Source organism: Nicotiana attenuata, unplaced genomic scaffold (genome assembly GCF_001879085.1).
Source record: "Nicotiana attenuata strain UT unplaced genomic scaffold, NIATTr2, whole genome shotgun sequence".
Taxonomy (NCBI): domain Eukaryota; kingdom Viridiplantae; phylum Streptophyta; class Magnoliopsida; order Solanales; family Solanaceae; genus Nicotiana; species Nicotiana attenuata.
In genome coordinates, this window is record NW_017670501.1 from 461,054 (window position 1) to 488,401 (window position 27,348).

Sequence of the window (27,348 nt, forward strand, 5' to 3'; positions counted from 1 at the left end):
TTAATTGCACCTCCAGTTTTAGTTTAAATTTAAAATAAATATCAGTATCCTACTTTCTGGAGAATAACAACTGTAATTAGCTTCGAAATTCATTGAATATGGTTATCCTACTAAACGCGAACATTTATTTTTTGTGGGTGAGAAAAGGAACCGTTGTTAAATAGTTATGGACTACCATATGGCTTTAAGATGACTTCCACATATTCTCTTAACCATTAGAGTTAATCTTTCTGGCTCTGTTTTTCTTCCTTTCATTATTTTATTGCTTGGAGATGACAATATGTTTGTTTCCTGATTAAATAATTCTCTAATGTTTGGTCCTTTTAATTAATAGTGGAGAATCTCTTATTCAACAGAAGAATATGTATAAGAAAGGAAAACAATGTAAATTTCTTGTGGTTCTTATCATCACCCATGGATTGTGATGTGATAAAATAGGATTTATTTACATCTTGTAAGAAGTGTTTCACTATTTAATGTGTCTTACGTTGATGCGAATACGAATTAGTCTATGTTTTAATATAAATATCGAATATCAGGTAAAAGAAAAAAGTATCTTCTTTGTCACCAATCTTCTTCTCTCCATCATATTGATCTTGTATCATATTTTTCAGTGAATAACGACATTTATTTAGTTCAAGTTCTAATATAGCCAACTGTTCGTTGGACATATTTAAAAGAAATCTGTTAATAACTAGTCTAATTAATATAGAAAGTATTGAGGGATTAAAGTTAGTTATATAGAGAGGTATTTTAGACAATAGACTCACACATGTGAATGAGACACGTGAGTGGTAGTTACGGTTTATAATACTGTTAATCACAGTAAACAGTGAATGAAATGAAATCATTCTTTCTGCTTCTTCCTCTCTATTCTCTGAATCCTCTAGAATTTGGGTTTGAATTGCTCATGCAAATCCAAGATTCTATCAATGGTATCAGAGCGGGTTGTTGCAATTGTGACGAAAATTTGCAAGATCTCTGAACATCGAACACTGTTTAGCAAACTGCAATTCAATCGGCATGGGAGAAAACGGACGAGTCTTAAATTGATCGCAATCATCCTTGTTTTTTAGCCAGCCACAGATAACGCCTAGGAGTTGCTATTGAATGAATTCAAGCTCACCGGACCTGAAAATATGGTTGTGGAGTAGATCGATGCGGATGACACTTTTTGGTGAAGAACAAGCTATGGTTCATTAGAAGGAACCTGCTTTGAAAAGCTCCTTACAAAGGAGAATTTGCGAATCAATGGGAAAATGTAAACGCGGTTGTTCTTTTATGGATCAGACGGCAACGAGTATCTGCAGATTACAGCCGAATATCATTTACATGCCATCAAATGCAAAAAATAGTATGGAATAAGTTTCAAATAGAGGTTTGATAAATCTAATCTCACATGTTTTTATCATCTATGGATACAAATTGGATCATTGACAGCGCAGAACGAACACGGGCGGGCGGTTACCGACCTCTGTAAACATCAATACTACTATCAAAAATGAAAGACCTTTGGGGATGAAATTGACCGCTAGTTCCAAACACCTGGTTGTTGATTGTTGAAGGACTTAGGCATTTCATTTAGCGCAGATTTAAAAATCTACGTTTACAGTGCAGCTTTCTTAGTTGGGCTTAATGCAAAGCTATAGTCAAGTAAAAGAGTCAGATATTGCTTTAAGACACAGTGTTGACTGTAAACAGGCTTATGACTATGGTTATTCAAGAAAAAGCCAGTGAGCCTAAGTATGCTTTGAAGTAATAAGGAGCCCTTGACTATGATGGCATGACATAATATTAAGGAAATATAAGGCTAAGAAGATTTAGAATAATTTGCGAGCATCTGTGGATACAAAGAACCTCAAAGAAACTGTTATAAATTATAAGGTTATTTTTTGGTTGTATTAATGAATACAACAGCTTAAATATATGAAATACATTGTATAAAAACATAAAAGGTATCTATAACACGTAATATAGCAAAAAGTATCTATAAATGGCTAATTAGACCTAAAAGATGGTGCTTTATGAAAAATTCTCTTATTTTAATATATGTATATGGGCATTGGGTTGGGTTGGGTTGGGTCATTCCTATTTTAAAGAAAAAGATACAAAAATGACTGGTCGACCAAAACTAATTGCATTCGCTAAACAAAAAATATATAATATATACATAAATATAAATTTTATCGGCTATTATTTTTTGAAGCGGCTAAAAATATATATTTGTCCTATTTCAGTTGTATCATTATTTATTAGACTGAAAATAAAAAATAAAAAAACGTGAAATAGGAAAATACTACCGAAAAATTATGTTTTTTGGTCACTATGATTTTTATGTGAGTTACGTATTGTTTGGATGGTTGTTACCCATCGTATTGTATTGTATTGTTACCCCAGATACAATGTTTATTTTGATTGTTTATATAAAACTGATTGTATTGTATTGTTAAATTCATTGTTCCGGAACAATGAAAAGCCCCATTTTATGAAACAACCAAATCGGTGTGGTGGAATTGTTCCGTATTTCTCTTTCCAATTACGCCCACACTAATTATTCTATATTTCAATTTTACCCTTTACCCTATTATTTATGTTATACTTCACCCTACTACGTACTTTGTCTCCGTCCTTCTTCCGTTTATTTTTTTGGTTAGTTTTCACTCTCTTTTTTTCTGTATTTTTATCTCATCTATAATCTTTGCAAACTTTTTGCTAATTATAATTATATATATAATTTACTTAGGCTTCTACCATTCCAAACTACAGGAACAGAAGGTCCGTTGTTCTCTATTTTGATGGGGCTATAATTCTTTTTTTTGTATGAAACCAGTTTGGTGCTTTCGTTACTATGGTAGAATGATGATTCCCTGTGAGGAAGATCGGAAGGACAAATAAATAAATTATTTTTATGAGTAGTTCATAAGAAGCATCGTATTTAAAATAATTGAGGGTATTTTAGTAAATATAGCAGTACAGTACAATACATTACAGTCAAACCAAACAATAAAAATATTGTTTAACAACAGCAAACGATACAATCTATCGAAACGTTGTATTCATCAAAACGATACAATACGGTACAGTACAGTACAATACAATACATTATAAAATGATGGGTAACAATGATCCAAACAGAGTGTTAGTGAAAGTTTTATGATTGTTCTGTGTGAAAACAAAGTTATATGACTTTGGTGGAAAAAAGTCATAGCTATATAACTATTTGTAAAATTTACCCTAACATTACATGGAGTATAACAATACGTGTCATTTGGTGTAAGGAGTATTTTTCTTTTACCATAGGCGAACTCCTCTTTAAACAAGACTAGTACCTTTGTATTATCTTAAATAGGCATATTAATCTCATGCTTCATTATCTTCGCACTTAAATAGTCACATTGTTTAATTACCTTCAGTAAATCCCGGGATAGAGTTTTACCATAGCCAAAAAGATAAAATCCATAATAGATTATCCAAAATTCCAAAATTCACTGTTAACCCCAGAAATTCTTTTGGTACGAGGGATAAAGAATAATTAATTGCATTAAATTTAAGAAGTGTTCATCTCATGTTTGATCTTATGTTTGGTTGGGTGAAAATTACGGTACAATTAATCCTGAAATTAATTATCCTATGATTATCATAATATTTTTTAATTTTCATAAAAAAATAAAATAAATAATCTCAAAATAACTTCTTTCCAACCAAAGGAATAGCCCAATCCCCGGAGATTTCATGAGCAAACTATTAGCTGTCACTGCCAAAATATATTTTTTCCTTTACTCAGTTTTCCCTTTCTTCAATATATTCTTCTTTTCTCGATATTCCACCCCCTACCCCACCTCACCTCCTATATATATATATACACACCCCTCTCTTCACCTCAAATTCTCCATTACCCCATGCCATGCAAAAACCTTCATCACATCAAAAACCTCCAAATTCTCCTCTTCCCCAAAAACCCTTTAGATTTTTCTCTTTTTTCTCCGATGCAGTCATCAAAAAATGAACATTCACTAGGTTTGGCTGATTATGTTGGTGTTGAGAGCTATGTTGATTTAAAATCTGATTTGAATTTGGAACCCTATAAGTGGTTCAGCGGCGGCGGTGGCGGCGGCTTTGAGAGAAGGGAAGAAGTGAGAATGGCGATGAAGAGAGAGAAGCAGAAGGAGAAAGTAGAGAGAGAATATCCGCCGTCGATACCGTGGCTGGCGCACACGGAGAATTTGCCGACTTCACAAATGCCGTGGGTGATGAAGAGGTATTATACACCTGACGGCAGATTGATTATCAAAGAAGAGAAGGTGAAAAGGTTTGAGTATTTCGAGGCTCACCGTACTAATGGACGATTAATGCTTAATCTCGTCCCATTGAACGATGACGTTTCGGGTTCCGACGATGATGATGAAGATTGTGTATGTGATGATAGCGATGTGGCTGTAACGGATGGTAGTAATCAGGTGAAGGTTGATCGGACGGAGGAGAAAGAATCGACATTGGTGAATGGTGGTGGTGCTCCAGTGATCGGCGGCGGTGGAAGTGGAGGAGGAAGCAAGTGTGCTAGTTTATTTTCGTTAGGTGTAGCTGTACCGGCGATAAGGCCAGTTCATACATAACAACCCACCCACAACTGTTGACCTATCTCTTATGAGAAAATGAGCCTTTTTTAAGTGTTTTAAATTCTTTTTTTTTATTTAGTTCAAAAGGAACAAAAAATTTTGTCTGGATTTTATTAATTTTTTATTATTTTAAATTTAGAATTGTGTTGTTTAATTATCCCTTTATGCTGCATTTCTGGAGTGTTGCTTAATTAAGGCTACTGAGTAAATTATATTAGGTGTATTTGGTACGACAGGAATTTCTTATTATTACATGACTTTTGGATACTATTTTCTATCACTAACCAAATATGAAATATATTTTCTAAAAAATATTTTCCCATAAATGACTTTCATACCAAAGAAACTTGCTAGGCAACCTAATTGTACGTATAATATAAAAGAGGTAAAAATTATCTTTTACTCCAGTAATTTTATAAAATGGGAAATTAATCAAAAAAATAAATAAATCGTTATATTAAGTTCTCTATTGTCTTTCTTGTAATTAGTGAGGTTTTAAGTTTTAAAACATATGTCAGGACATCAAAAAAGAAAGAAAATGAGGTAATCCAAATTAAGCTGATTCCTCGACTTTCATGCATGGTTATGTCATTAGCTGTACCGATTTATTTGTTTTTCTTTTCTTTTAATTTCATGCTTTCTTTGATAATCTGATTATGTGAATATTCTTCCTATATGTAAATTTTGAATTTAGTGAGTGGAGTCCTACCTGGATGATCTATGCTTCTTTTAATTGCACCTCCAGTTTTAGTTTAAATTTAAATAATATAGTATCCTACTTTCTGGAATAACACTGTAATTAGCTTCGAAATTCATTGAATATGGTTATCCTACTAAACGGAACATTATTTTTTGGGTGAGAAAAGGAACGTTTTAATAGTATGACTACCATATGGCTTAAGATGACTATCCACATATTCTCTTAACCATTAGAGTTAATCTTTCTGCTCTGTTTTTCTTTTCCTTTCATTTATTTTATGCTTGGATGATGACAAATATGTTTGTTTCCTTGATTAAATAATTCTCTAATGTTTGGTCCTTTAATAATAGTGAGAATCTCTTATTCAACAGAAATATTATAAAGAAAGGAAAACAATGTAAATTCTTGGTGGTTCTTATCATCCACCATGGATTGTGATGTGATAAATAGGATTATTCTACATCTTGTAAGAAGTGTTTCACTATTTAATGTGTCTTACGTGATGCGAATACGAATTAGTCTATGTTTTAATATAAATATCGAATATCAGGTAAAAAAAAAGTATCTTCTTTGTCACCAATCTTTCTTCTCCATCATATTTGATCTTGTATTATTTTTCAAGTGAATAACGACATTATTTAGTCAAGTTCTAATATAGCCAACTGTTCGTTGGACATATTTAAAAGAATATCTGTAATAACTAGTCTAATTAATATAGAAAGTATTGAGGATTAAAGTTAGTTATAAGAGGGGTATTTTAGACAATAGACGCACACATGTGAGAGACACGTGAGTGGTAGTTACGTTGTTATATACTGTTAATCACAGTAACAGTGAATGAAATGAAATCATTTTTCTGCTTCTTCCTCTCTATTCTCTGAATCCTCTAGAATTTAGGGTTTGAATTGCTCATGCAAATCCAGATTCTATCATGGTATCAGAGCGGGTTGTTGCAATTGTGACGAAAATTTGCAAGATCTGAACATCGAACACTGTTAGAAACTTCAATTCAATCGGCCATGGGAGAAACGACGAGTCTTCAAATTGATCGCAATCATCCTCTGTTTTTAGCAGCCACAGATACGCCTGGAGTTGCATTGAATGATATCAAGCTCACCGGACCTGAAAATTATGGTTTGTGGAGTAGATCGATGCGGATGACACTTTTGGTGAAGAACAAGCTAGGGTTCATAGAAGGAACCTGCTTGAAAAGCTCTTACAAAGGAGAATTTGGCGAATCAATGGGAAAGATGTAACGCGGTTGTTCTTTTATGGATATGACGCACAGTATCTGCAGAATTACAGCCGAATATCATTTATGCATCAAATGCAAAAATAGTATGGAATAAGTTCAAATAGAGGTTTGATAAATCTAATCTCACATGTTTTTATCTTCTATGGATACAAATTGGATCATTAAAGCAGGGTACCGACTCTGTAACATCATACTATACAAAAATGAAAGACCTTTGGGATGAAATTGACCTGCTAGTTCCAACACCTGGTTGTGATTGTGAAGAGACTAGGCATTTCATTGAGCAATTTAAAAATCTACGTTTACTGCAGTTCTTAGTTGGGCTTAATGAAAGCTATAGTCAAGTAAGAAGTCAGATATTGCTTAAGACACCAGTGTTGACTGTAAACCAGGCTTATGCTTTGGTTATTCAAGAGAAAAGCCAACGTGAGCTAAGTATGCTTGAAGTAAATAGGGAGCCCTTGACTATGATGGCATGACATAATTAAGGATATAAGGCTAAGAAGATTAGGATAATTTGCGAGCATTGTGGATACAAAAGACACCTCAAAGAAAACTGTTATAAAATTATAAGGTATCCTCCTGACTTTAAAAGCAAGAAGAAACAACAAGCAAAGGAAACAAAGCTTATGCAAACATGATATCAGTAGAGGCTACAAGTTCTTCTCAAGGCCAACAACCGGGACAGTTTTCACTGAAAGTCAGTACAAACAGATGTTAGAGCTTCTGAACAAAATACCTGCAGGTGATGGTCATACACTTATGGCAGGTATAACCACATTACTGTCCACTGAATTCTTTTGTGAATGGATAATATATATAGGAGCATCTCATCATATTACATGTCATAAGGAGATTTTATCTAACTTAGAGAATATTAAGCAACAAATGAGTCATAAAGTGCAGGTTCCAACAGGTAGCAAGTATTCAGTAACACACAAAGGAAATGCTTCTATACTAGGAGGCTATGAACTAAAGGATGTGTTATATGTTCCAGATTTTATAAGTTTAATCTGTTATCAGTCTCCAAATTGACCAAGGAGTTGAGGTGTTATGCCCTGTTCTTCCCTGACGTTTGTGTATTGCAGGGCCTTTACAATGGGAAGGTGATGGGGATTGGTAGAGAGGACTGTGGACTTTGTGTACTCAAGTAGAGAGACAAGCCTGTAGTAGTAATGGTTACCAAGGAGACTGATGAATGCAATCTTTGGCACATGAGATTAGGACATCCATCAATAATAGCAATGAAGCACATTTCTGTCTTGGAGAATAAAGTACCCCCTCCGTTTCAAATTAAATAAGGTACTTTCCTTTTTAGTCTATTCCAAAATAAATGGCACATTTCTAAATTTGGAAATAATTCAACTTTAAACTCTTCATTTTACCCATTTTGCCCTTCATGAGAAGCTTTTATAACCACACAAATATCATGACCTCACAAAGCTTTTACCCCTTAAGCTTTTAAGATCACAAGATTCAAAAGTCTTCTTTTTTCTCTTAAACTCCATGCCAAGTCAAAACTACCTCATCTAAATTGAAATGGATGGAGTAGTAAATACTTTGCAGCATAACTGTGAAGTGTGTCCTTTAGCTAAGCAAAGTAGATTGCAATTTCCTCTTAGTAGCAGCAAAACTGACTGTATTTTTCAGCTTATCCATCTTGATGTTTGGGCTCCTCACAAGTTACCTACATATGATAGAAAACATTATTTCCCTACGATTGTGGATAATTTTAGTAGGTATACCTGCGTGTGCTTATTGCAGTCAAAGTCTGAAGTTGTAACAGTGTTGAAAGATTTTCTTATAATGGTAAAGACTAAATTTGACATGAATGTGAAAGTGTTGAGATCTGACAATGGGAAATAGTTTTTTAATTCCAACTGTAATGAGTTGTTGGCATCTTTAGGCATTGTGCATCAAAGCAGTTGTCTTTACACACCCCAACAGAATGGGGTGGTGGAAAGGAAACACAGGCACACACTTGAAGTAGCCAGAGCATTAAACTTTCAGAGTTCTGTGCCTAGCAGGTTCTGGGGAGATTGCATCAAAACAATTGTATATCTGATCAACAAGTGACCTAAATTTCTATTACAAGAAAAGTCTCCTTATGAGATTTTATAAAATAAAGCACCTTCTACTGATCACTTGAAGGTGTTTGGATGTTTATGCTTTGCTAGCAATCTACTAAAGGGAGACAAGTTTGCAAAGAGGGCAAGAAAATCTGTCCTCATAGGGTACTCAGAAGTTCAGAAAGGGTATAGGTTGTTTGACTTAGAACTAAAGCTATCTTTGTGAGCAGAGATGCCAGCTTTAGAGAACACATCTTTCCTTAAAGAGAAAATGCAACCATTTTAGAATACTATCTTCCTACCCAAGTATTTGTGCCATTACAACCTGATTACTCATTAACTACACCTACTATTGATTTACAGGATCACACACAGCCACAGATGCTCATATTCAACCTACAGACACCACTCCAGTCATAGGAGATATCAGTACACCTGCTGTAAAAATACTGGAGATTGACCATACAACTCAAACTACAGAGGTAGTTGACGTTGAGCATGAAGTGCAAGATACCTCAGCTAAATTGATCCCTAACACTGAACCAGAGATCACTGTTGTTCCTGACACCAGCATGCTGGAACATATTAATGCTCAAGGTTCCAGGAAAACCACTAGAACCTCAAATCCCCCAGTTTGGCTAAAAGATTATTAAACTACTAAGAAGTTTTCTGGTCATTGCTTATATCTATTGTCTAACACCCTGACTTATGCTAATCTCACAGCAGGTTATCAAGCATATTTGCAGGCTTTCTCAGTTGAAGTTGAACCTAGTAATTATTAGCAGGCTTCCAATGATAGCAGATGGGTTGCAGCTATGCAACAGGAGATCAAGCCCTTGAGGACAATAATACTTGGGAGATAGTGGACTTACTAGTTGGGAAGCAGGCCATTGGGTCAAAATAGGTATACAAAATTAAATATAAGGCAAATGGAGAGGTAGAAATATACAAGGCAAGGCTAGTTGCAAAAGGATATAATCAGAAGCAAGGGTTGGACTACCATGACACATTTTCCCCTGTAGCAAAGATGGTCACGATCAGGACCATTATCAGCATAGCTGCTGCCAAGGGCTGGCTTTTATATCAAATGGATGTTAGCAATGCCTTCCTCCAAGAAGGTCTCTATGAGGAGGTTTATATGCAGTTGCCTCAGGGATTTCATAAACAGGGGGAGTTGAAAGTGTGCAGGCTTATGAAATCTCTCTATGGTCTCAAACAAGCATCCAGACAATAAAACATAAAGCTCACAGATGCACTAGTTCAGAGTGGTTACAAACAAAGTGCATTTGATCACTCCTTATTCACAAAGCATCAAGGACAAGAGATGGTCATTATATTAGTATATATGGATGATTTACTGATTATTGGAAGATGTTCCACCTTAATTAGTCAATGATGCTAAGACAATTCTGCATAGCAAGTTCAAAGTTAAGGACTTAGGCCAATTAAGATATTTTCTGGGAATTGAGGTCTCAAGGTCAAAAAAAGGGATCTTACTCAATCAATGACAGTATGCTCTGGAGTTAATTTCAGAAGCAGGCTTAAGTGGTGCAAAGCCAGTTGCAACTCCTATAAAGTTTAATCAAAAATTGACAACTGTGGAGTATGATACATGTGTTGGAAAGACAGGAGATTCAGAGTTAAAGGATAATTCAGCATATCAAAAATTGATAGAGAGGCTGTTATACCTAACTATCACCAAGTCTGACATAAGTTTTGCAGTTCAAACTTTGAGTCAATTATTGCAAAAGCCCAAACAGTCGCACATGAAGGCAACATTGAGAGTGGTGAGTTATATCAAAGGAGCACCAGGCCTGGGGTTATTTATGGAAGCAGGAGCCATTGATCATCTCAGCGCATATTGTGATTCAGATTGGGCATCATGCCTCAATACAAGGAGATCTGTGATAGGTTATGTTGTGAAACTAGGTAATTCTTTGATATCATGGAAATCAAAGAAGCAACCTACAATGAGCAGGAGCTCAGCAGAAGCTGAGTACAGAAGCATGGCTGCTGCAACTGCAGAGATCACATGGTTAACAGGACTGTTGAAAGACTTGGGGATCAATGTGTCTAAACCTGTTTCTCTATTCTGCAATAACAAGGTAGCAATACAAATAGCTGGGAATCCAATATTTCACGAGAGAACAAAGCATATCGAGATAGACTGTCATTTTGTAAGAGAGAAGATCAAGACAGGGCTTATACATCCATGTTATGTTTCTTCTTCTTTGCAATTAGCAGACCTTCTAAATAGAGGATTAATTGTTGCACAATATTGTTTCTTAATATTCAAGCTTGCTGTATTAGCCATCTTCCACCCTCCAGCTTGAGAGGCGGTATTGAGGATTAAAGTTAGTTACAAGAGGGGTATTTTAGACGATACACACACATGTGAGAGACACGTGAGTGGTAGTTAAGTTGTTAAATACTCATTCTCTGAATCCTCTAGAATTTAGGGTTTGAAATGCTCATGCAAATCCATATTCTATCAGAAAGAAACGTAAGAAAATTTCTCCTATGATTTAAAACTGTGAATAAACAGATGTCCCTCTTCCATAAATTAGTCATCGTCATTATTCCAATTAGTGTTAGACTATTATTATATCTTGAGATTTTTACTTTTTACCAGAGATGAAGCAAACTATTTACATCCCTTACTTACTTAACAGTTTTGGAGCACGTTTTTATGGAACCAGTGATATTGCAAGTCCTCATGTGGGACGTTGAATTAATAGTTATACATTAATGGAGAAAATCTAAGAATTAAGTAAAACAAATTCATGTATGAGTCGAAATCTGACCGAACAAGAATCTGCGCAAAGAGGGACGACAAAGTCACTTGGGCCGAAGTCGTATTCGTACAAAGCTATAGTGACAAGCAACTCGGCCGTGGCCGAGGTCGTGTACTCAGAATGCTTGTACGGTGAATTGGGCGTCACGACATTTCAGAGGGTCGGTTTGTACTTCAGTTAAAGAACTGAGGTACTCTGGCTAATGACCGTTGTGTAAAGCAGAATACCTAGTATATATCCTAGGTGAGAGAATTAAGAGGGGGGGGGGGGGCTGACAAAAAATTCACACACACATATAGACATATCTTTACAGATCAAGGAAGATCTTCATCTTTGGCTCCTCGTCAAGGAGAAAGGAAGCTTAGATCCTCAATATCCATCATTAGTTGCTCTAGATCAAAGTGTATTGGGGGTCAACCTTATTGAACGGTTACCCTTTTTATCTATGTATTCTTTGTTATCATTTAATATTATGAAAACCACCATCCTTTTCTTACATAATGGGATTCAATCATTGTTATAGTTAAATCTTATGTTCAGTTATGTTTGCTTATTCTTATCTTCTATCTTAGATCTAGGGTAAATTATATTTGGCTAGGATTTAGCTCAAATCTTCTTATTTAATTAGTTCCATAAAAAGTCCAAATCTTTTTGGTCGAACAATTTGACGCTGTCTGTGGGGATTTTCTAGCAAAAATTTTAGTTTTCTCTAGATCTAAAGTCAACCAGAGTTCCACTTCCCGGTTGTTGTAGCCTCACCCTCTTATTACAAACACCAATTTGAGAAGTTTGTAGGCAAGCTTTCGAAATAACCGAACCAACCAAGGTCAGATCTTTGCATGAAATCAAAATTATGTTTGATATCTATATAAAATCCACGTCTTGCTGTAGCGATAGGTTTGGTACGTTGCGAGTATGAGTTGTTAGAGTAGGATTATGGCCGCTACACACTGAGTACGTCTGCAATCCTATCTGCTATATTAACGTTAGATACCAATCTATACTTCATGCAAACTGCCCCCCTCCCCCCCGTCTCTTAGGAAGAGACGACAGCATATTATGTGATTCTTTGAAATAACAAGCTTGTCTTGCCTGTATGGATGGAGTATAACTTATGTTTCCCCTACTTTTGTGCACCTGGTACGGGACCGAACTGGGACTCGAACTTGAGACCCCAACGGGCAAAGTGAGTTGTCAGCCCATAAGAAGCCCGTACTAGACTAACGACGAATCTAAGCATGAGGCTGAGATCAAATCTGAAGCCGTCATCCGAGTACGAGGTAAAAAGAGTCATTTGATAATGCCCCTCTCCCCTCACCAACCAAGCAAGCCAAGGTACTAGACAATTTCGTTTGGGTTTGGCTTGTTATTTGTCTTTTTGGATTGTGATAGGAACAAGATCATTCTCCCAGGTGCGCAAAAGGAACAAATGCCACCAAAACAACACACCAGGAAAACGTTCCGCACCATATCATCCCGCAGGCAACGGTCGAGCAAAACCCCCCACACCATACCATGCTACAGATAACAGACAAATGACTCAGAACCAGCCGACATCATTAAGAAACAATATCCATAGCTTGGGATTGGGCGGTGAGCCCATGGAAAGTACAGTCCCCCCAACACTGGCAAGACATGAACACGAAAAGCTTGCCCGTGTGCTCGCCATGGCAATGCTATACCAATTCAGCCGACTACATACTACAAGTCACATCCGAATTTCGTTCAAATTAATCGAGCCCCAAGGTGCCCAGAAGTCCAAGCAATAAGTCCATCGGCCGTCCCGTCAACGGTCTCTCCAGGATGAGCAATGAATGGACTAGATAGACTAGGCCTCACCCTGACGCATACATAAACCATGCAGCGACGCATGATATTCTCCAATAAAAGCAAGATTAGATAAACTAGGACTCACCCCGACGCATACATAAACTATACATCGACGTATGATATTCTCCAATAAAAGCAAGATTAAGATAAACTGGGACTCACCCCGACGCATGCATAAGCGATGCAGCAATGAGTAATATTCTCCAATAAAAGCAAGGCAACATGCAACATTCTTACCACTCCACCGAGCTCGCACATCGCCAAGCGAAAGTAAAATTTGACCTCGTCAAATCAACAACCAAAGTTCGACCTCGCTCGAACTCATAACGGGATACAAGTCGACCTCGCTCAAATTTACACCCTTACGGACACCAGCCGCCGCCAAGCGAAAGTAAAATTCGACCTCGTCGAATCAACAGCCAAAGTTCGACCTCACTCGAACTCATAATGGGTTATAACTCGGCCTCGCTCGAATTTACACCATTACGGCCCCCAGCCGTCGCCAAGTGAAAGTAAAATTCGACCTCGTTGAACTAACAAGCCAAAGTCTGACCTCGCTCGAACTCATAATGGGTTACAAGTCGACCTCGCTCGAATTTACACCCTTACGGCCCCCGGCCATCGCCAAGCGAAAGTAAAATTCAACCTCGTTGAACTAACAAGCCAAAGTCTGACCTCGCTCGAACTCATAATGGGTTACAAGTCGACCTCGCTCGAATTTACACCCTTACGGCCCCCGGCCATCGCCAAGCAAAAGTATAATTCGACCTCGTCGAATCAATAAGCCGAAGTTCGACCTCGCTCGAACTCATAACGAGTTACAACTCGACCTCGCTCGAATTTACACCCTTACGGCCCCAGGCCATCGCCAAGCTAAAGTAAAATTTGACCTCGTCGAATTAATAAGTTGACCTCGCTCGAACTCATTACAGGTTACAACTCGACCTCGCTCGAATTTACATCATTACGGCTCCCGGCCATCGCCAAAAAATGTCAACTTTCGTTCAAGATAATAAAATTCGACCTCGCTCGAACTGACAAAGTAAGGTTCAACCCCGTTCGAACTAACGAGATGAGATCCGACCTTATTTGAATCAGTGAGCTAAATTCGACCTCATCCGAATTCCAACTAAAAATTAGGGGCTCATCACGGGAAAATCTTAAGATCTTTTCAAAAAATGGATGAGAAAGAGAGTCTGAGATATGCAACCAAAGGCAAACTAACTATCTTATTCAGATATATATACATACACGACAGCGTCTTACAAAAGGCCGAAAACGTGCCCCCGTAAAAAGAAAAAACAAGCAACAAGAAAAGAAACAAAAAAAATCTAAGTACAAAAAGCTACCAAAACTTCACTTGGCCTCATCTCCACCACCGTCCTCGGCAGCGTTGTCATGATAAGAAAGCCCATCTTCAATCTCAGCACCCCCACCGGCCTCCGATGTCACAGGGTCATAACCGTAGGCAAGACGAGCCTTGCGTGCCTTAATCCGAGCTTCTTCAAAAGCAGCCTCAGACACGCTCCCCGTCGCCCACAAACCCTTATTTACATCTTGTTGGGTCTCAGCATAGACCCATAGCTCGTACAAATGGCGGGGCAAAGCAACAGAGGCAGATTCCAAAGGGGGGCCTGAGCTAATAGCTGCGCCTTCTCGGCCTCGAGAGCCACAACTTGGTCTCCTAGGTTCGAGGCATCCCGCTCGAGCTTACCGATCCTGTCCTCGAGCCTTGCCTTCCTCAGTGTGGCCGTCGCCCTCTCGGCTTCCCACTCAGACCTAAGGACGCGGATAGTGTCTTCCAGCGCCGCTGCCCTCGCCAAAGCCGCCACTTGGGCTCCCTCAGCCCTCTCCAACTCGGCCACCTTCTTTTCTAGCTCTGCCACTTTCTCTGTCCACTCTGCACTTAGATTGCGACTCTAGTGGCATTTTGCTCAAGCTCGGCTCGCAAGGATAACACCTTCGCCTGAAGATCCTCACATTCCACTTCAACCCCTTTGCCCACCTCGAGCTCCTCATCATTGGCCCTAAGCAGCCCCTCAAGCTCGCTACATCTGCGGATAGACCGCATCAGATCCTCGTCCTTCATCTCCAACTCCTCCTTGAGGGATTGAGTACTACTGCCTGCCCTAAGCTACGCGTGCATCTCACGACACCTATCGTGATACCGGCGGTACTTCGTGGCCATTTTTAGAAAGACATCGGCCCGCGTCTCAGCCCGACGAGCACTCTTGATCTCTAGCATATAAGTTCGAGGAGGAAAAAAGAAAGAATCAGTGAAAGTAAATGGCATAAAACAAAGAAAATATCAAAAGAAAACTCACCCTCAAGGCTATCCCAGCCACGCCACACGACAAACCGGAATTACTGATCTCCCGAAGAGATCTACTTTTGGCGGCGGAACACAGAAGGTAAAGTTGGGGCACCAAGTCCACCATGTCCTCCAACAGGTTAAAATCTGACGGAATTTTGAGCACACGGGAAGGGCCTTCCACCCTCACATCGACCCTGGTAAAACCTTCCTCGAACATCCTCATGTCCTCAGGATTGATATCTGAATCAGATTCATACTCATGTACCACTACGCCCTTCAACCTCTCAGTAGCCGAAGAGGGGATGCGGGCCTGCCGAGACGTCGATGGACCGCTCGGAACAATCGCGGCGGCCTCCGAACTATGTCACCCTGCCACAACAGCTTCTTCCATGCCCGAAATGGGTATCGTCTCCACGCCCAGGCTGGCATTATCGCCGGCTTCAGGCACCGCCGAAACAGGGTCGCCCCTTGAGGGTGTTTCAATCAAAGACGCCCACTCCGTCATTAACTACCGCCTCTTTGACGAGGCCTCTTCACCACCACCATGAGAAGGTTTGTCTGCCGAATGGATTATGGTAATCGGAATGTCCGACCGAAGAGCAGCCTCCGATCGAACAGGTTCGGACGTGGTCTGCGGAATAGCTAGACTTTAGACGCCCTCCTCTACGGCTATCATTGGTACGGGCCGGGTAGAAGAAGCTAGCTGACGAAAAGCAAGGACAGGAGACCTCGCCCTTCTCGCTCCTCTCCGACCTGCCAATGAGAAATTCGACCAAACAAAGATATAAGGCAAAGAAAAAAATGGAGCAAAGAACAAAGCAACTAAGATCGAAACAAGCCGATTCACCAGTAGAAGGTTTACGCCCAAAGCTCTCGTGAAAAGGCGCCCATTCGCGAATCCCCATCGTGTGGGGCAGAATTGAGCTCACCCACTCGCGAATATTAGAAACCTTCGGAGGAGGTACTCTCTCGGCTGCGAAAAAAAAAAAACTTGGCGAGATCACTAAAGGGAGACGACCAACAACCATTTTCAGAAAATATATAATAAAAGGAAAGGAAGACCTACAGGCGAAATTCCACGCCTCAAGAAACCGCGCGGGGTTCGACACCACGTGCTCTGTTCGGACGTAGAAGAAGTTCTCACAAAAGCGGCGATTGGGCTTGTCATCCATCTTCACCACCAATCCTTTGGTTTCTCGGTGACGAAGGTAAATCATCGTGCCCCTATAAAAATGGGGGGCGAAGAGGTGAAGCATGTGTTGTAGAGATATTCCCCGATCGGCTAGCTCCGCGTACTTGATAAGCATAAGGAAGAGTTTGTATACGCACGGAGAGAGTTGAGCCAGACATACCTCGTAGAAGCGACAGAAGTCAACCACCAAGGAAGGAAGGGGAATCGTGTATCCGATGACAAATGGATATGCGTAAAACGTGCAATTGCCTGGGCGGTGTATATGCACTATGTCACGACCCGCCGGAACCAGCTTAATGTGATCAGGGATCCCCCATTTGGTTTTGAACGCCGTGAGCGCCGTGGCATCCATCGTAGAAATAACAGGTTCAAAATCATCCTCGGCAGGGCTCTTGAAGTCATTCCTTGCTTTCCCTGGGCGAGGAACCACCTCATCCACGGTCAGAAACTTATCACTTCCACCGTAACTACACCCTCTTCATGTGGAGGCATATCAATTTCCGGCGCAAGGGCAGCAACAACTCTCTCTGGGTCAGAGGATGCACTAGCCATCTCTTCTCTGATCGCGAAAATCGGTAACGATAAAGGAAAAAGGTAGCGGCAACAAGAACTTTCAATAGAAAGGGAAATGTGAATAACTGAGAGAGAAGAAGAAATGCTACGAAAGTCTCTCTTGAGCGATTGGGAAACACAACATTAAAATGAAAGAGTTTCCCCCATTTATAGGGATATAAATACCCTGAGCAGGAAAACCAAACGCCACCATTTTGAATACGGAAAGGGCACGGGAAATGATGCAACACACAGAGAAGGTGCGCCATAATGACGCATGACGAATTAATGACATTTCGAACTGACGAAACGGTTCGGTGCAGTTTTCAAAATGTCATAGCGTTATCTCACCATGGGGTATTCCCCTGTCAACCAAAACGCGCAGTTTTCTTAAACTTTCGAATTGGCAAGGTCCACCTACTGAGCTCGCCCAAGGACGACCCCGACAGGCGGAGGGACTAACTGTATGGGTCGAAATTTGACCGAACAAGAATCTACGCAAAGAGGGACGGCAAAGTCACTTGGGCCGAAGTAGTATTCGTACAAAGCTATAGTGACAAGCACCTCGGCCACGGCCGAGGTCTTATACTCAGAATGCTTGTACGGTGAATTGGGCGTCACGACATTTCAGAGGGTCGGTCTGTACTTCAGTTAAAGGACTGAGGTACTCTGGCTAATGACCGTTGTGTAAAGAAGAATACCTAGTATATATACTAGGTGAGAGAATTAAGAAAGAGGGGGGCTGACACAAAATTCACACACACATATAGACATATCTTTACAGATCAAGGAAGATCTTCATCTTTGGCTCCTCGTCAAGGAGAAAGGAGAAAGGAAGCTTAGACCCTCAATATCCATCATTAATTGCACTAGATCAAAGTGTACCGGGTCAACCTTGTTCAAAAACGTTGACCCTTTTTATCTATGTATTCTTTGTTATAAAATCACCATCCTTTTCTTACGTAACGGGATTCAATCATTGTTATAGTTAAATCTTATGTTCAGTTATGTTTGCTTATTCTTATCTTCTATCTTAGATGTAGGGTAAATTATCTTTGGCTAGGATTTACCTCAAATCTTCTTATTTAATTAGTTCAATAAAAAGTCTAAATTTTTTTGGTCAAACAATTCACTACGTTTAATTCACAATAGCAGGGATTAAAACAGGTACAATTAGTCGAGGTGCGTTCAATTAGCTAATCCGAAGTTATTTAGAAAAAAGAAAATAGAAGTCTAACGCAAGATATCTATCAAGATCAGCTTTGTTATCTTGAAGCAAACCGAGTTAAGGAAAACATTCCTAACTATGGACTTACATTAATTCTACGAAACATTAGTTTCTCCTTTGAATGGTAGTCAAAAAACTGTAATTAAGAGCTAAGGTTACTCAAATTGAATAAGATGCATTTTCCAACTTTCAAAGTAAATGAATCTCAATTTTTTAGAAGATGGCTTCAAGATATCCTTTTTTACAAGATATGGCACCCTTCGAAAGTTTATATATTTGTATATACTGGAGAAATTCTCTTCTAAGTTTGGTTATTATAGAAACTAAGGGTCCACCAAATTATATAGAGCACCAGGTTCTCTATTATTTTTCACAGAACACACGCACATTATAGTAAGTAAATGACACAATGAAGTTTTACGTGGAAAACCCCCAACTCACGGGATTAAAAACCACGACCTACCCTTACCCTTGTAGGATTTCAACTTCACTATTGAGCAAACTTCAGATTACAACCTATTGTAACCTATGAATTAACCTCTTAATCCCTCACTAACTTGTAACAACTATATTACAAGCTCCTTTGTAATAACTTTATTACAAAGCTTACTCGACTAACTCTAGCCAACACACAAAGACAAAGTTTATGATTTTACAAAGGTTTATCCTACACAATGCTTCTAACTAAGCTAAGTAGGAATTGCAAGTAAAGTACGTTAACAAAGGTGCAACACAACTAAGAACATGTATTCACTCAATACAGGGAACTGGTCCTTTGTTATGTTGTTCTTTATTCTTGATGCCTTTGTGAATCACTTGCAGGATTTGATACACACTTGAGAGAATGCTTGATAGATACTTGAATTATTCTTGAGTGATGTTTTGCCTTTCCTTGAAGGTTAATATTACATAGGTGACATCACTTTGAATGATGCAAGCATGTTTGGTACAAGGGCATTCCCTATAAAGTTGATTACTGCACTGTTTGCAGTGTTGCGTGTCCAGACAGCAACTTTACAGCTGTTGGGGGTTGACTGGTATAGTCAGCAAGGGAACTAGTGGCCATCTGTTCCCTCTGTTGTTCCTTTGACTCTGAAGAGTTGAACCACGTCCCCGACTTGAGACTTGTTGTTCTTATGTACTTAAGGATGTGTAATAGGTTCCTTATCTGGTTCTTATTATTAAGTTTGTTAGATCATCAACATATAACAAGGATATAAATAACCTATCAGTTACTACTGATTAGCAAAATTTTGTACATAGAAAATTGTCCTTTGCAGAATTTGCCTACGCACTTCATATAATTTTTGTAAAGAAAATGTCTAGCAATTCCTATATATTGAGGATTCTTCTTTCCATTTATTTAGCAATATACAGATATTATGTCAAACCCTCCACAGTCCACACACCATATTCAAACAACTTAATAGAAAAATCCATGTTTTAACTTCTTGTAAATGAATTTTTATTCTATCAAGTCAGCTAACTGCATTAGCTAAAAGAAAAGTCAGATAGCTACAAGTAACCACCTATTATAAGTACGTGGAACTTTTTATCTAAAAGACAAGGCAAACACAACCTAATACAACACACTATAATTTTTTTAACACAATCAATGTATCTAATTAATGAAATCCAGAAGACGAAACGGAAAAGGACTGAAGTCTCGATTTGAAAAACCTAAAAACATTTTGTACGTTCTTCTGCCTAGTTTTATCAAGTAACACAACTTTGTAGTGGACATAAAAGAACCATTTCATGATTTTCACTTACGCTATTTTCGTTTGTTTTCTTCTTAAGAGTACTAACGTAAGAGAATTATATAAGAAAAGGGGGGAAAAAGAGAAGAAAATATTAGCATAAACAATAAAAACCGTTACAAACCAGAGCATGACGAAACCAGCTGAATTACAAAAATTCCCCTTTGATCCATCCAGCTCCGTGAACCTTATCTCTTAAGTATATAGTGACGGAGTCAAAATTTTCACTACAGGAATTCAAAATATAAGAAAATAAGCGCACAAAGGAGTCAAAGGTATTCATTTAACATATATTATTTGCACACAAATATAATTTTGACCTTATATAAAAACATAATTTTCCAGTTAAAGGGGATTGGGATGAACGATTCATGAACCCCTTGCGCCCCTAGCTCTGCCTCTGCTCTTACACATTTAGTTGATTAATGAATAAGACACTGTCTTACAGTTGACGTATGAGGGAAAGAATCAGTTTATTTTGGTTACATTCTTAGAAACGAATCAAAGGCAAAGATTTTACTTATCCACTTTTCATCAAATTGATGCTTTTTTCATGATCATTGCTTACATAAGATTGCAGATATATGAGAATGAGATATTTCATCTTATCCAAACTAGTTATCTTTAAGTTTTTAATTTTTCTTTTCTTTCCCCATTTGGTCGAGAAAATAATTAAACGAGGAAGAAAACAAGAAACAAGTTGCTCTGTCTAGTTTCGGAAGCATTCACATAAATATATGGCCAACACTCAACCTGGTTGTGTGTCCAACATGACCTGCACATAATTTTTCAAAAAAAAAAAAAAAAAAAAAGGAGTAAATGTAGTTTGAAATATTACAGTTATTCGCCACCTTAGCCTTAAAATTTTCTTGCTGGTTGACAGCTCAATCTATGGTAAATGCAATTCCATAAATCACGAAGTTTTAAGTGAGAAATTAAATCAGACTATTTGTCATTGTATAGCGAATGCTGCTACATCCAATTAGGGCTTCTTGTTATTTACAGGTTGATGATAGTAAATGTAGTTTGAAATATTTGCAGGTTCGTCACCTTACGTTTTCCCTTGTTGCTTGACAGCTCAATGATTAGAGAAAATAAAGATATTGTTCATCAGACTTTGGCTCTCAGTACAATTTAATGCAAATCCAAAATGAAAAAAGATCTAACTAATTCATACTATCAATTGAAGTCCTTAGCTTCTATCAATTTGTTTAAGTATCAATATAGCCATAAACATATGAACTCAAAATTCAATATACATTCGGTGATCCCCTAATTCACTTTTGGACATTATCGCAAGCGCGAGAGTACAAGATTTATTGGATTAGCCAAAATAACATGAATGAACTTATAGACTAATTAACTAGTACTACTAGTGATTTAAGATGCAACCTCTTTACCCATCAGGGTTAGGATAAGGTTTGTGTACACACAACCTTCCCCATACCCCACTTATAAGATTATATATTCGTTTGTAGTTGAGTGATTTAAGATGAAGGTTAACGTAGAGTTTGATTTTCATTAGTGTCAGATCTTGACAACTTTTTTCATAAATTTCCTTATTGGACATAGACGACTTATACTAGATTAAATTGGAGAACAAAGTTAGCAATGCACAAAAACTAATCAAAGGATAACTTCGATTGCTAAAAATAAACTACTACTCCTAGTAACTTATGATTGTCCGGTGATGAACAATCGGGATTTAAATTTAAGTAAATACAACAAAATATTACTCAATTTTTCTTCAAAATTTTCATCTTTAATTTTAGATGATTTTTTTCTTCTTTCCAAACTTCAGTGGGACAAAATTACTTAATATTTGTGCTGGTAGAAGGTGTAATAGTTAACCATAAAATAAGTCAAGGTACGGGTAAATTGGGTTAAACGTGTACAAAAAGATATAAAGGAATTTAATCGCTAAATGAAAAAGAAATAGTGGATCCGTAATTAGTGTGATTGTAAAAAGAGAATAAAAATGACATCATATATATGTAATCTGGTTGATATTAATCAAAACATAGTTAGGTTGCTTGTTGTTGGAACAGATCATTGAATATCTGGAAACAAGTCCCGAAAAATTAAGTTGGTGTGGAGGTGCAGAATCAGTACTAGTTGGTGTTGTTTGAATTCTCATTGTACTCGATGCTGTACAGCTACTCGATGCTATTCTCATAATTTGTCAGAACCCATGATTGGTCTCTGCTTTTTGGCATCCCAAATACTCTCTGCCTGTATAGCCCTTGTCAGTTGTCAATCTATCTATATTCTGCCTCTTTCGGCACAAAATCCTATGCCCAAATTTAAGCTAGCGTTTGGTCTCTCAAATTTGTTTCGAAAAATTTGATTTAGGTAAAGTTTGGTTTGGAAATAAAAATATATTTGGACATACGTTTTCAAAACATATTTTTCAACTTTATTTTGGAAAAACATATATATAATTCCCAAGTTTTAGGATTTTGGCCCAAAATCAGCTGGATTTGGCCAAAATGTGGGCAAAATTTATGGCCAAACATGAGTTTTGAAAATAAATCCCAAAATTATGTTGGCAAAACTCATGGCGAAACGGGACCTAAGTCTTTTTCTTTTTCTGCTTAACACCCAAATTTAGAGTCCGGAACCAAAACATTGCATTTTATGACCCACTACACGACAATAGGTGAAAATAACTACTCCCTCCGTTTCATTTTGTATGAACCTATTTCCTTTTTGGTCCGTTTAAAAAAGAATGACCTCTCTATAAATTTGGAAATAATTTTCTTTAAACTTATAGTTCTACCCTTAATGAAAAGTTTTTATAACCACACAAATACTTTGGACCCCTTTTTGAGTTATTTTGGACCACAAATTCTAAAAGTCTTCATTTATCTTGCACTCCGTGCCCAGTCAAACAGGTTCACATAAATTGAAACGCAGGAAGTATTGAATTCGTTTCAATTATGTGAATATATTTTCTTTTTAGCTCGTTCCCAAAAAAAGACCTCTTTTCTTATTGAAAAGAATTTACCATTATGCAAGGATTCATAGCCACACAAAATATATGTGCCTCATTTTACACCACAAAAGTGTTCTCTTTTTACTTAAATTTCGTGTCCTGTCAAACGAGTTCACATAAATTGAAACGGGGGAGTACTATATACTACCTTCGTTCACTTTTGCTTTTCCAGTATTCTAAAAATAGATTTACACTTTTACTTGCCACCTTTAGCATATCAAGAGAAGACACTTTCTTTTTTCTTGTTATACCCACAATATTAATTACTCATTTCAAATTATTTTCTCAAATTTATTAAAAATATGCATCAAAATATAGGTATCATAGTAATCTATGCACTTCATTTATAATTTCTTAAAGGGTGTGCAAAGTCCATAGTGGACAAGTAAAAGTGAACGGAGAGAGTATAATACATGTTTTATACTTAACAATTGCCATCCCCTCGCATCAGATAGTTGCTTACTTAAAGCCGAACATTCATTCCTCAAAAAATCATTCTGAAAAATCATTCTTCAGCATCCTTTATATCACTTCATATTCATCAATATATACCTTTTCTTTGCTAATCATGCTACAATACTTGATGAGCGAAAAATTAGGGTTGCATTATATTGGGGTGCTGAGATTATGGTGGAGAATAACTAGATATACTATAGTTGTTTTCCACAAAGTATTGTTAAGGTGCCACTCACATTGGAGTACGGTAAATTTGTATCTTTGATTTATAAAAGAATGAGTGTGAGTAAACAATCATTTCATCTTAAGGTAACCAGAAGTATCCATATTCGCTTACTTTGTAAGGGGTTGCTTTTTATGCCGAGTTTAACATCGATGGCGATGAAACTCTACAAGATTTTTTTAGGACTCCGGATGAACACCGGGATGTTCTTGTGTTAACAATGCTGAAAATGTACGTTAAGTCTGAAGACATCAACAATATTGATGTTCCACAAAATATGGCTAACACTCAACCATCTGGTGATATTTTCGGAGTTATTTTATTCGGACATGTTGCGTATGAAAGAGTCTGGCCAGATCTAAACTTATCTCCACGGGTTAATGAGGAGCGAGGACATAATTTCTCCCCACTGCAGCAGTATGGAGGGTCGCCAAATTTATATAATTCATAGGCCGAGTGATAGGTTTCAATTTTTCTTGTTGTAGTATAATTATTTCTTTTATGTATCATAATCATATTAACTCTTATATCTCTCACAGGGGTTACCAGCCAGATATTAATTTTACAAGTTATGAGACAACCAACAATTGGAATATACCAAATTTTGGAGGGGTGGGTCATGCTGGTCCATCCACGAGTCATCAATAACTCGATAATGTGCATCATGAGCTATTTATAAAATATGAATGGTACGTTAAGAGATAAAGTTAATATATTATGTTGGGATGACTCTGAAATACTCATTATTTTATTGGTTGTGCTGTGAAAACGAGCAACATGACGGTCTTTTCCTATCTCAGTTGGGTGATGACGATTTTTTATTAGGATATGGCAGATGTACAAAGTGAGGAAGATAATAGTGATTAAGACAATAAATGCCTATGAGTCCGAATATGATACACCCTTCCCTAATGAGAGCGACGATGAGAAACCACACTTTACAGATGAGAGTGAGAATGAGCAACCCGATTTGACGATAGAGCATGATGCCACAACTGAGCATGCTCCGTATATGCAGACTCCACCTACTGTTAGACTAACGATGTACGAGTAGCGTGTGCCCTTTCATTCAAGGGAGATTCCCTACCTGAATCACTTGCCAAGTATGTCGGATGTGGATGCCCTCACAAGTGATCTTGATGACATTCGTACAACAATGTGGGATGAAACTAGAGCAATAGAGCTTTGTAAGAATATGCTATACAATGACAAGACGTGCCTCAATAGGGCAGTGTGAATTTACAATATAAAAACTCTCGCGAGATCAAGGTTGTTGAGTCATCTAAGAAAATATATAAGTGTGACGACCCGGCCAGTCTTCTCATGAGTTGCCGCTCCGTTTCCCCCATTTATGCTTCTTATTGCTTTGTTTATCGGTTCTATATATGACCGGGTTGGCTTGCTCGGGTTCGGAAAGGTTTTGAGAAGGTTTGAGACACTTAGTCTCTTTTAAGAAAGCTTAAGTTGGAAAAGTCAACCAGATGTTGACTTATGTGTTAGAGGGCTCGAATGTGAATTCCGATGGTTCCGATAGCTTCGAGATATGATTTGGGACTTAGGAGCGTGATCGGAATGTGTTTTGGAGATTCGGAGTAGATTTAGGCTTGAATTGGCGAAATCGAGTTTTTGGCATTTCCCGGTTGATAGGTGAGATTTTAATGTAGGGGTCGGAATGGAATTCCGGAAGTTGCAGTAGCTCCGTTATGTCATTTGGGATGTGTGTGCATAATTTCAGGTCACTCGGACGTGATTTGGTATACTTTTTGATCAAAAGCGGAATGCGGAAGATTTTAGAACATTAGGCTTGAATTCGATGTGTTTTGGTGGTTTTGATGTTGTTTGAGGTGTTTTGAAGGTTGGTATAAGTTTGAATGGCAGTATAAGACTTGTTGGTGCTTTTGGTTGAGGTCCCGGGGGCTTCGGTGTGATTTCGGATGGTTGACAGAAGGTTTGGAATTGAGTTTGAAAGCTGAAGCCTTTTTGGTTGCTGTCATAACCGCATCTGCGGTTGAAGGATCGCAGGTGCGATCCCGCAGATGCAGGTGACCAATCACAGAAGCGGAAAGAGGCTAGGAAGGCTGTGACCACAGAAGCGATTTGGTGACCGCACCTGCAATGGCGCAGGTGCGGAGTGAGCATCGCAGATGCGATTTTGGCCGTTTAAGTGGAAACCACAGGTGCGACGCTTGGGACCGCAGAAGCGGTCATGCAGGTGCCACATCTGGACCGCAGGTGCGAAAAGCCTGGGTCAGAGTGTTTATATTTCTTCCTTCGCGATTTTCAGAGGGTTTCACCATTTTTAAACACGAATTTTGGAGCTTTGGGCGATTTTGGAGAGGGAATTCAAGGAGACTTCATTGAGGTAAGGTCTTGGACTATGAAAACTTGTTTCTATGGTATTAATTCACGGATTAGAGCTGTAATTAAGGTTAGAATTTGAGAAACTAGGGCTTGGAAACTTAGGCCTTTGATTGAGAACTCGAAGGACCATTTGTGGTCGGATTTTGGAACTTTTGATATGTATGAACTCGTGGGGAGATAAGGAATCCAATGATGTAAAATTTATCAAATTCCGAGACGTGGGCCCGGGGGTCGGGTTTGGTTAATTTCGGGATTTACGTTGTTTTTCTATTATTTTCGAGTGGGCTTTGTCCCTTTAGCATATTTTGATGATTACGTTCTGATTTTGGTATATTTGGAGCATCCGGAGGCCGATTCGAGGGGAAAAGGCATTGCGAGCTAGAGCTTGGGCCGGATTGAGGCGAGTAATAATTTTAAATGTTGTCTTGAGGGTATGAAACCCTGGATTACACAGCGTTGGGCTATGTTGAGGTAACACACACGCTAGGTGACGAGCGTGGGGTCGTACACCGTTGGGGATTGTGACTTAGTCCATCCCGAATGACTGTTTTACTCCATATTTGATAGCAAATTGTTTGATATTGTCATGTTCTGGGCTAAATGCCATATTTGGGTTTCGTGCCAACTGTTTGGACCCTTAGGGGATTTTTACTGATATTTTCCTCACTGTTTGATTTCATACTTGTGCTCAGTTATGCCATATTTTACTGTTTTCAAAACTCAGCCATGTTATTCTGTTTTAAACACCTTAAATGATATTTTATTAAAGACGTTTTGAGCTGAGCTTCATGTTTTACTGTTGCCCGAGGGGCTTATGAGATTCTGACTGAGTAAGGCTGAGGGCCTGTATTGCGAGGATACTTTTGGGTCGGGCTGGACACCGCAGCGGTGATATACTGATTATGATAATGAGGCCGAGGGCCTGAAATTGTATGCCACGAGGTGGCTTGTGATTGATATGAGGCCGAGATCCTGTTGACGATGCCACGAGATGGCTTGATA

General features: G+C 38.3%; 2 protein-coding genes across 2 annotated transcripts; both read left to right on the top strand.

The window, feature by feature from the left end:
• The first annotated feature begins 3,901 nt into the window (after positions 1-3,901).
• LOC109240284 lies at positions 3,902-4,708 on the top strand. Its single transcript, XM_019406912.1, has one exon. It carries the CDS (start codon positions 3,987-3,989, stop codon positions 4,611-4,613), a length of 627 nt encoding a protein of 208 aa, XP_019262457.1. The 5' UTR covers positions 3,902-3,986; the 3' UTR covers positions 4,614-4,708.
• Positions 4,709-9,667: 4,959 nt separating this feature from the next.
• Positions 9,668-10,973, top strand: LOC109240276 (uncharacterized mitochondrial protein AtMg00810-like). The gene is made up of 2 exons (XM_019406906.1): positions 9,668-9,820; positions 10,152-10,973. The coding sequence occupies exons 1-2, from the start codon at positions 9,668-9,670 to the stop codon at positions 10,971-10,973; spliced, it is 975 nt and encodes a 324-aa protein (XP_019262451.1).
• The last annotated feature ends 16,375 nt before the right edge of the window (positions 10,974-27,348 follow it).

Bases quoted from the DNA above. Each gene is read 5' to 3' on its own strand.
- LOC109240284 (XM_019406912.1), top strand. From the start codon at position 3,987: ATGCAGTCATCAAAAAATGAACATTCACTAGGTTTGGCTGATTATGTT.
- LOC109240276 (XM_019406906.1), top strand. From the start codon at position 9,668: ATGGTCACGATCAGGACCATTATCAGCATAGCTGCTGCCAAGGGCTGG. The intron at 9,821-10,151 runs GTGTGCAGGCTT...AATCAATGACAG, and splicing joins ATAAACAGGGGGAGTTGAAA to TATGCTCTGGAGTTAATTTC.